Source organism: Lampetra fluviatilis, unplaced genomic scaffold (assembly GCF_964198595.1).
Source record: "Lampetra fluviatilis unplaced genomic scaffold, kcLamFluv1.1 SCAFFOLD_1208, whole genome shotgun sequence".
Lineage (NCBI taxonomy): Eukaryota > Metazoa > Chordata > Hyperoartia > Petromyzontiformes > Petromyzontidae > Lampetra > Lampetra fluviatilis.
The window spans coordinates 15,001-25,000 of record NW_027620739.1 but is presented as its reverse complement, the minus strand read 5'-3'; the positions used below and the strand labels follow the sequence as shown (position 1 = coordinate 25,000).

At 52.4% G+C, this 10,000-nt stretch overlaps 1 protein-coding gene across 1 annotated transcript in view; it reads left to right on the top strand.

Moving 5' to 3' along the window:
• Nucleotides 1-504: 504 nt before the first annotated feature.
• LOC144954336 (solute carrier family 2, facilitated glucose transporter member 11-like) overlaps nucleotides 505-10,000 on the top strand; it is a gene marked incomplete at both ends in the record, with an annotated part of 23,645 nt that continues 14,149 nt past the window's right edge. Inside the window, 5 exons of the mRNA XM_078884854.1 lie at nucleotides 505-665; nucleotides 3,589-3,713; nucleotides 5,791-5,920; nucleotides 7,971-8,119; nucleotides 9,154-9,374. Of these exons, the coding sequence (XP_078740980.1) occupies nucleotides 505-665; nucleotides 3,589-3,713; nucleotides 5,791-5,920; nucleotides 7,971-8,119; nucleotides 9,154-9,374 (786 nt within the window). The remainder of the gene's footprint in view (nucleotides 666-3,588; nucleotides 3,714-5,790; nucleotides 5,921-7,970; nucleotides 8,120-9,153; nucleotides 9,375-10,000) is intronic.

Below are 10,000 nucleotides of genomic sequence, written 5' to 3'. Positions count from 1 at the left end.
TACTGCTGCTACTGCTACTACTGCTGCTGCTACTGCTGCTACTGCTACTACTGCTACTGCTGCTACTACTACTACTGCTGATGCTACTGCTACTGCTGCTACTGCTACTACTGCTGCTGCTACTGCTGCTACTGCTACTACTGCTACTGCTGCTACTACTACTGCTGATGCTACTGCTACTGCTGCTACTGCTACTACTGCTACTGCTGCTACTGCTACTACTGCTGCTGCTACTGCTGCTACTGCTACTACTGCTACTGCTGCTACTACTACTACTGCTGATGCTACTGCTACTGCTGCTACTACTGCTACTACTGCTACTACTGCTACTACTACTGCTACTACTACTGCTGATGCTACTACTGCTGATGCTACTGCTGCTACTGCTACTACTGATGCTACTGCTGCTACTGCTGCTACTACTACTACTACTGATGCTACTACTGATGCTGCTACTACTGCTGATGCTACTACTGCTGCTGCTGATGATGCGGCTGCCTGCAGGCCGTGCAGGAGTTCATCAACGCCACGTGGCTGTCGCGTCACGGCGAGTCGCTGTCCCCAGACGGGCTGCTGCTGCTCTGGTCTCTGGTGGTGGCGGCCTTCACTGCCGGGGGCCTCCTGGGGGCCTTGCTGGCGGGGCCCCTCGCAGTGAGGGTGGGCAGGTGAGGGGATGGGGGGGTGAGGGGGTGGGTGAGGGGGTGGGTGGATGAGAGACCCACTCAGGTGGGCAGGTGAGGGGGTGAGGGGGTGGGTGGGCAGGTGAGGGGGTGGGGGGGTGAGGGGGTGGGTGAGGGGGTGGGTGGATGAGAGACCCACTCAGGTGGGCAAGTGAGGGGGTGAGGGGTGGGTGGGCAGGTGAGGGGGTGGGGGGGTGAGGGGGTGGGTGAGGGGGTGGGTGGATGAGAGACCCACTCAGGTGGGCAGGTGAGGGGGTGAGGGGTGGGTGGGCAGGTGAGGGGGTGGGGGGGTGAGGGGGTGGGTGAGGGGGTGGGTGGATGAGAGACCCACTCAGGTGGGCAAGTGAGGGGGGTGAGGGGTGGGTGGGCAGGTGAGGGGGTGGGGGGGGTGAGGGGGTGGGTGAGGGGGTGGGTGGATGAGAGACCCACTCAGGTGGGCAGGTGAGGGGGTGAGGGGTGGGTGGGCAGGTGAGGGGGTGGGGGGGTGAGGGGGTGGGTGAGGGGGTGGGTGGATGAGAGACCCACTCAGGTGGGCAAGTGAGGGGGGTGAGGGGTGGGGTGGGCAGGTGAGGGGGTGAGGAGGTGGGTGGGTGAGTGAGTGGATGAGTGAATGGATCAGTGAGTGGGTGAGTGAGTGGATGAGTGAGTGAGTGAGTGGATGAGTCAGTGAGTGGGTGGGTGGGTGGGTGAGTGAGTGGATGATAGAGTGAGTGAGTGAGTGGGTGAGTGGGTAAGTGAGTGGATGAGTGAGTGGGTGGGTGAGTGGGTGGGCAGGTGGGTGAGTGTGTGAGTGAGTGGGTGGGTGAGTGGGTGGGTGGGTGAGTGAGTGAGTGGATGAGTGAGTGAGTGAGTGGGTGGGTGAGTGGGTAAGTGAGTGGATGAGTGAGTGAGTGGGTGGGTGAGTGGGTGGGCAGGTGGGTGAGTGAGTGAGTGGGTGAGTGAGTGGGTGGGTGAGTGGGTGGGCAGGTGGGTGAGTGAGTGAGTGAGTGGGTGAGTGAGTGGGTGAGTGAGTGAGTGGGTGAGTGGATGAGTGGGTAAGTGAGTGGATGAGTGAGTGAGTGAGTGGGTGGGTGAGTGGGTGGGTGAGTGAGTGGGTGAGTGCGTGAGTGGGTGAGTGGATGAGTGAGTGGGTGGGTGAGGGGGTGAGTGGGTGAGCGGGTGGGTGAGTGAGTGTGTAGGTCTATAGGTGAGTGAGCTGCTGATGACGATAATGATGACGATGGTGACGACGATGATGACGATGACGACGACGACGATGATGACGACGATGACGACGACGATGTTGACCATGATGATGATGATGACGACGATGATGATGATGACGACGATGACGACGACGATGTTGACCATGATGATGATGATGACGACGATGATGATGATGACGACGATGACGACGACGATGTTGACCATGATGATGATGATGACGACGATGATGATGATGACGACGATGACGACGACGATGTTGACCATGATGATGATGATGACGACAATGATGATGATGACGACGATGACGACGACGATGATGTTGACGACGATGATGTCGACGACGATGACGACGATGATGATGACCACGATGTTGACCATGTTGATTACGACAACGATGACGATGTTGACAACGATGATGACGATGACGATGTTGACAACAACGATGACGATGATGACGATGTTGACCATGTTGATGATGACGATGACAACGACGACGACGATGATGACGATAATGACGATGATGATGATGATGATGTTGACAACAACAACGACGATGATGATGACGACGTTGACAACGATGATGACGATGATGATGTTGACCATGATGATGATGTTGACAACGACGATGATGATGATGATGTTGACAACGACGATGATGACGATAATGACGACGATGACGACGATGATGACCATGATGATGTTGAAAACGACGATGATGACGATGTTGACGACGATGATGATGATGACGACGATGATGACCATGATGATGATGTTGACAACGACGATGATGATGATGTTGACAACGACGATGATGACGATAATGACGACGATGACGACGATGATGACCATGATGATGTTGACAACGACGATGATGATGATGATGTTGACGACGATGATGATGATGACGACGATGATGACCATGATGATGATGTTGACAACGACGATGATGATGATGTTGACAACGACGATGATGACGATAATGACGACGATGACGACGATGATGACCATGATGATGTTGACAACGACGATGATGATGATGATGTTGACGACGATGATGATGATGACGATGATGACCATGATGATGATGTTGACAACGACGATGATGACCATGATGATGATGTTGACAACGACGATGATGACGATAATGACGACGATGATGACGATGATGACCATGATGATGTTGACGACGACGATGATGACGATGTTGACGACGATGATGATGATGACGACGATGATGACCATGATGATGATGTTGACAACGACGACGATGATGATGATGTTGACAACGACGATGATGACGATAATGACGACGATGATGACGATGATGACCATGATGATGTTGACAACGACGATGATGATGATGTTGACGACGATGATGATGATGACCACGATGTTGACCATGTTGATTACGACAACGATGACGATGTTGACAACGATGACGACGATGATGATGTTGACAACGACGACGACGATGATGACGATGTTGACCATGTTGATGATGACGATGACAACGACGACGACGATGATGATGATGATGACGACGACGATGATGATGATGATGATGTTGACCATGTTGATGATGACGATGACAACAACGACGATGATGATGTTGACAACGACGACGATGATGATGATGATGTTGACCATGTTGATGATGATGACGACGATGATGACGATGTTGAACGACGTCTCCACGCAACAGACGCAACGGGCTGCTCGCTAGCAACGCCTTCACGATGGCCGCATCGCTGATGCTCGGACTGAGCCGGGCGGCATCCTCCTTCGAGCTCATCATCGCCGGGCGACTCGTCATGGGCATCAACAGCGGTGCCTAACCCAGTGTGAAAGTGTCACTCAGAGATTCACACTGAGCCCTGTGAAAGTGTCACTCAGAGATTCACACTGAACCCTGTGGGAGTGTCACTCAGAGATTCACACTGAGCCCTGTGGGAGTGTCACTCAGAGATTCACACTGAGCCCTGTGAAAGTGTCACTCAGAGATTCACACTGAACCCTGTGGGAGTGTCACTCAGAGATTCACACTGAGCCCTGTGAAAGTGTCACTCAGAGATTCACACTGAACCCTGTGGGAGTGTCACTCAGAGATTCACACTGAGCCCTGTGAAAGTGTCACTCAGAGATTCACACTGAACCCTGTGGGAGTCTCACTCAGTGATTAACACTGAACCCTGTGGGAGTGTCACTCAGTGATTCACACTGAACCCTGTGGGAGTGTCACTCAGTGATTCACACTGAGCCCTGTGAAAGTGTCACTCAGAGATTCACACTGAACCGTGTGGGAGTGTCACTCAGAGATTCACACTGAGCCCTGTGAAAGTGTCACTCAGAGATTAACACTGAACCCTGTGGGAGTGTCACTCAGAGATTCACACTGAACCCTGTGGGAGTCTCACTCAGTGATTAACACTGAACCCTGTGGGAGTGTCACTCAGTGATTCACACTGAACCCTGTGGGAGTGTCACTCAGTGATTCACACTGAGCCCTGTGGGAGTGTCACTCAGTGATTAACACTGAACCCTGTGAAAGTGTCACTCAGAGATTCACACTGAGCCCTGTGGGAGTGTCACTCAGAGATTCACACTGAGCCCTGTGAAAGTGTCACTCAGAGATTCACACTGAACCCTGTGGGAGTGTCACTCAGAGATTCACACTGAGCCCTGTGAAAGTGTCACTCAGAGATTCACACTGAACCCTGTGGGAGTGTCACTCAGAGATTCACACTGAGCCCTGTGAAAGTGTCACTCAGAGATTAACACTGAACCCTGTGGGAGTGTCACTCAGTGATTAACACTGAACCCTGTGGGAGTGTCACTCAGTGATTCACACTGAACCCTGTGGGAGTGTCACTCAGTGATTCACACTGAGCCCTGTGGGAGTCTCAGTGATTAACACTGAACCCTGTGGGAGTGTCACTCAGTGATTCACACTGAACCCTGTGGGAGTGTCACTCAGTGATTCACACTGAACCCTGTGGGAGTGTCACTCAGTGATTCACACTGAACCCTGTGGGAGTGTCACTCAGTGATTCACACTGAACCCTGTGGGAGTGTCACTCAGAGATTCACACTGAACCCTGTGGGAGTGTCACTCAGTGATTAACACTGAACCCTGTGGGAGTGTCACTCAGTGATTCACACTGAACCCTGTGGGAGTGTCACTCAGTGATTCACACTAAACCCTGTGAAAGTGTCACTCAGAGATTCACACTGAGCCCTGTGGGAGTGTCACTCAGAGATTCACACTGAGCCCTGTGAAAGTGTCACTCAGAGATTCACACTGAACCCTGTGGGAGTGTCACTCAGAGATTCACACTGAGCCCTGTGAAAGTGTCACTCAGAGATTAACACTGAACCCTGTGGGAGTGTCACTCAGTGATTAACACTGAACCCTGTGGGAGTGTCACTCAGTGATTCACACTGAACCCTGTGGGAGTGTCACTCAGTGATTCACACTGAACCCTGTGGGAGTGTCACTCAGTGATTCACACTGAACCCTGTGGGAGTGTCACTCAGAGATTCACACTGAACCCTGTGGGAGTGTCACTCAGTGATTAACACTGAACCCTGTGGGAGTGTCACTCAGTGATTCACACTGAACCCTGTGGGAGTCTCACTCAGTGATTAACACTGAACCCTGTGGGAGTCTCGGTGATTAACACTGAACCCTGTGGGAGCCTTAGTCTGGCTCTGTGAGTCTCAGTGATTAACACTGAACCCTGTGGGTGTCTCAGTGATTAACACTGAGCCCTCTCTCTGATTAACACTGAACCCTGTGGGAGTCTCACTCAGTGACTAGCACTGAACCCTGTGGGAGTCTCGGTGATTAACACAGAACCCTGTGGGAGTCTCAGTGACTAACACTGAACCCTGTGGGTGTCCTCAGGTATCGGGATGAGCCTACAGCCCATGTACCTGGGCGAGAGCGCCTTGCAGCATCAGCGCGGGGCCCTCGCCATGACCACCATCGTTTTCTGCACCTTCGGGCTCATCGTGGGTCAACTGGCTGGGCTCAAGTGAGTGGTGGTGGTGGTGGTGGGGGGGTGGTGGTGGTGGGGGGTGGTGGTGGGTGGGGGGGTGGTGGTGGAGGGGGGTGGTGGTGGTGATGGTGGTGGGGGGGGAGGTGGTAGTGGTGGTGGTGGTGGTGGGGGGGTGGTGGTGGTGGGGGGTGGTGGTGATGGTGGTGGTGGTGGGGGGGGGGGGTGGTGGGGGGGGGGGTGGTGGTCGTGGTGGTGGGGGTGATGGTGGTGGTGATGGTGGTGGTGGTGGGGGGGGGGTGGTGGTGGTGGGGGGGGGGTGGGGGGGGGTGGTGGGGGGGGGTGGGGGTGGGGGGGGGGTGATGGTGGCAGTGGTAGTATAGTGTAGTAGTGTATAGTATAGTGTAGTAGTGTATAGTGTAGTGTATAGTGTAGTGTATAGTGTAGTGTATAGTGTAGTAGTGTATCGTATAGTGTAGTAGTGTATAGTGTAGTGTGTAGTGTAGTGTATAGTGTAGTGTATAGTGTAGTAGTGTATAGTGTAGTGCATAGTGTAGTGTAGTAGTGTATAGTGTAGTGTATAGTGTAGTGTATAGTGTAGTGTGTAGTGTATAGTGTAGTGTATAGTGTAGTGTATAGTGTAGTAGTGTATAGTGTAGTGTATAGTGTAGTGTAGTAGTGTATAGTGTAGTGTATAGTGTAGTGTATAGTGTAGTGTATAGTGTAGTGTATAGTGTAGTAGTGTATAGTGTAGTGTATAGTGTAGTGTAGTAGTGTATAGTGTAGTGTATAGTGTATAGTGTAGTGTGTAGTGTAGTGTATAGTGTAGTGTATAGTGTAGTAGTGTATAGTGTAGTGTATAGTGTAGTGTAGTAGTGTATAGTGTAGTGTATAGTGTAGTGTATAGTGTAGTGTAGTAGTGTATAGTGTAGTGTATAGTGTAGTGTATAGTGTAGTGTAGTAGTGTATAGTGTAGTGTATAGTGTAGTGTATAGTGTAGTGTAGTAGTGTATAGTGTAGTGTAGTAGTGTATAGTGTAGTGTAGTAGTGTATAGTGTAGTGTATAGTGTAGTGTAGTAGTGTATAGTGTAGTGTATAGTGTGTAGTGTTGTAGTGTAGTAGTGTATAGTGTAGTGTATAGTGTGTAGTGTATAGTGTGTAGTGTATAGTGTAGTGTATAGTGTGTAGTGTATAGTGTGTAGTGTATAGTGTGTAGTGTATAGTGTGTAGTGTATAGTGTAGTGTATAGTGTAGTGTATAGTGTGTAGTGTATAGTGTAGTGTATAGTGTGTAGTGTATAGTGTGTAGTGTATAGTGTGTAGTGTATAGTGTAGTGTATAGTGTGTAGTGTATAGTGTGTAGTGTATAGTGTGTAGTGTATAGTGTGTAGTGTATAGTGTGTAGTGTATAGTGTGTAGTGTATAGTGTAGTGTATAGTGTGTAGTGTATAGTGTAGTGTATAGTGTGTAGTGTATAGTGTGTAGTGTATAGTGTGTAGTGTATAGTGTAGTGTATAGTGTAGTGTATAGTGTGTAGTGTATAGTGTGTAGTGTATAGTGTGTAGTGTATAGTGTAGTGTATAGTGTAGTGTATAGTGTGTAGTGTATAGTGTGTAGTGTATAGTGTAGTGTATAGTGTAGTGTATAGTGTGTAGTGTATAGTGTGTAGTGTATGGTGTAGTGTGTACTATACTCCCTCCCTCCACCCCCCCCCTCCACACCCCCTCCTCCCTCCCCCACCCTCCCCCCCACCCCCACCCCCCTCCCTCCCCCCACCCCCGTCCCCCCTCCCCCCCCCCAGGCAGGTACTGGGTGAGCCCCAGCTCTGGCCTCTGGCTCTCTCCCTGCCGGCCTGTCTGACTCACCCTCCCCCCCCACCCCTCCCCCCACCCCCTCCCCCTCCCTCCCCCCCCCCACCCCCTCTCCCCCACCCCCACCCCCCCACCCCCCCACCCCCCCCCTCCCCCCCCCAGGCAGGTACTGGGTGAGCCTCAGCTCTGGCCTCTGGCCCTCTCCCTGCCGCTCTGTCTGACTCCCCCCCCCCCTCTCCCCCACCCCCACCCCTCCCCCTCTCCCCCCTCCCCCCCCAGGCAGGTACTGGGTGAGCCTCAGCTCTGGCCTCTGGCTCTCTCCCTGCCGGCTCTCCCTGCCGCCCTGCAGCTCGTGTCGCTGCCCTGGCTGCCCGAGAGCCCCCGGCACCTGCTGCTCGACCGCGGGGAGACGCGCAGGGCGCTCGCAGGTGGGTGCCGGGCTCGCTACACTGCTCGATGGGGGGAGGTGGGGGGAGGTGGGGGGAGGTGGGGGGAGGTGGGGGGAGGTGGGGGGAGGTGGGGGGAGGTTGATTCAGGACTCACTCCCTCTCCTTCACATCCACTCACTCCACTCGCTCCCTGGAGGTGATGGAGGTGATGGAGGTGGTGGTGGTGGTGGAGGGGGGGGACGTTGATTCAGGACTCACTCCCTTTCCTTCACCTCCACTCACTCCACTCACTCACTTCACTCGCTCACGCCACTCGCTCCATGGAGGTGATGGTGGTGGTGATGGTGGTGGTGGTGATGGAGGTGGAGGTGGTGATGGAGGTGATGGAGGTGATGGAGGTGGTGGTGGTGGTGGTGATGGAGGTGATGATGGAGGTGGTGGTGGTGATGATGGTAGTGGAGGTGATGGTGGTGGTGATGGTGGTGGTGGTGGTGGTGATGGTGGTGGTAGTAGTTGTGGTGGTGATGATGCTGCTCGACCGCGGGGAGACGCGCAGGGCACTCGCAGGTGAGTGCCGGGCTCGCTCCACTGCTCCATAGGCACTGGGGGAGGGGACGTTGATTCAGCACTCACTCCACTCGGTGGTGGTGGTGGTGGTGATGGTGGTGATGGAGGTGGTGGTGGTGGTGATGGAGGTGGTGGTGGAGGTGGTGGTGATGGAAGTGGTGGTGGTGGTGGTGGTGATGGAGGTGGTGGTGGTGGTGATGGTGATGGAGGTGGTGATGGTAGTGATGGTGGTGGTGATGGTAGTGATGGTGGTGGTGGTGATGATGGTGGTCGTGGTGGAGGTGATGGTGGTGGTGATGGAGGTGATGCTGGTCGTGGTGGAGGAAGTGGTGATGGAGGTCGTGATGATGATGATGATGGTGGTGGTGGTGGTGATGGTGATGGTGGTGATGGAGGTGGTGGCAGTGGAGGTGGTGGTAGTGGAGGTAGTGGTGATGGTGATGATGATTATGGTGATGATGGTGGTTGTAATCACCCTTCCCTCTACCTCCACCTCGACTTCCCAGCCCTGCGCTGGCTCCGTGGAGCCGATGGCGATGATGGCGATGATAGCGGTGATGGCGGTGATGGGGGAGGGAGCGTTGAGCGGGAGATGGAGCAGATGGAGGAGGAACGGAGCGTGGCAGCGAGGTCCGTGCTGGATCTGCTCCGTGACCCGGGGATGAGGAGGCAGATCGTCATCATCGTCGCCTTGAACATCTTGCAGCAGATGAGTGGCGTCAATGCGGTGAGTGTAGCGTGTAGTGTAGTAGTGTATAGTGTGTAGTGTAGTGTGTAGTGTAGTGTGTAGTGTAGTGTGTAGTGTATAGTGTAGTGTATAGTGTAGTGTAGTAGTGTAGTGTATAGTGTGGTAGTGTCTAGTGTAGTGTATAGTGTAGTGTATAGTGTAGTAGTGTATAGTGTAGTGTGTAGTGTATAGTGTAGTGTATAGTGTAGTGTGTAGTGTAGTGTATAGTGTAGTGTGTAGTGTATAGTGTAGTAGTGTATAGTGTAGTAGTGTATAGTGTAGTAGTGTATAGTGTAGTAGTGTATAGTAGTGTAGTGTATAGTGTAGTGTAGTAGTGTATAGTGTAGTGTGTAGTGTATAGTGTAGTGTGTAGTGTAGTGTGTAGTGTATAGTGTAGTGTGTAGTGTATAGTGTATAGTGTAGTGTGTAGTGTAGTGTGTAGTGTGTAGTGTAGTGTGTAGTGTAGTGTGTAGTGTAGTGTGTAGTGTATAGTGTAGTGTATAGTGTATAGTGTAGCGTATAGTGTAGTGTATAGTGTAGTGTAGTAGTGTAGTGTATAGTGTGGTAGTGTCTAGTGTAGTGTATAGTGTAGTAGTGTATAGTGTAGTGTAGTGTATAGTGTAGTG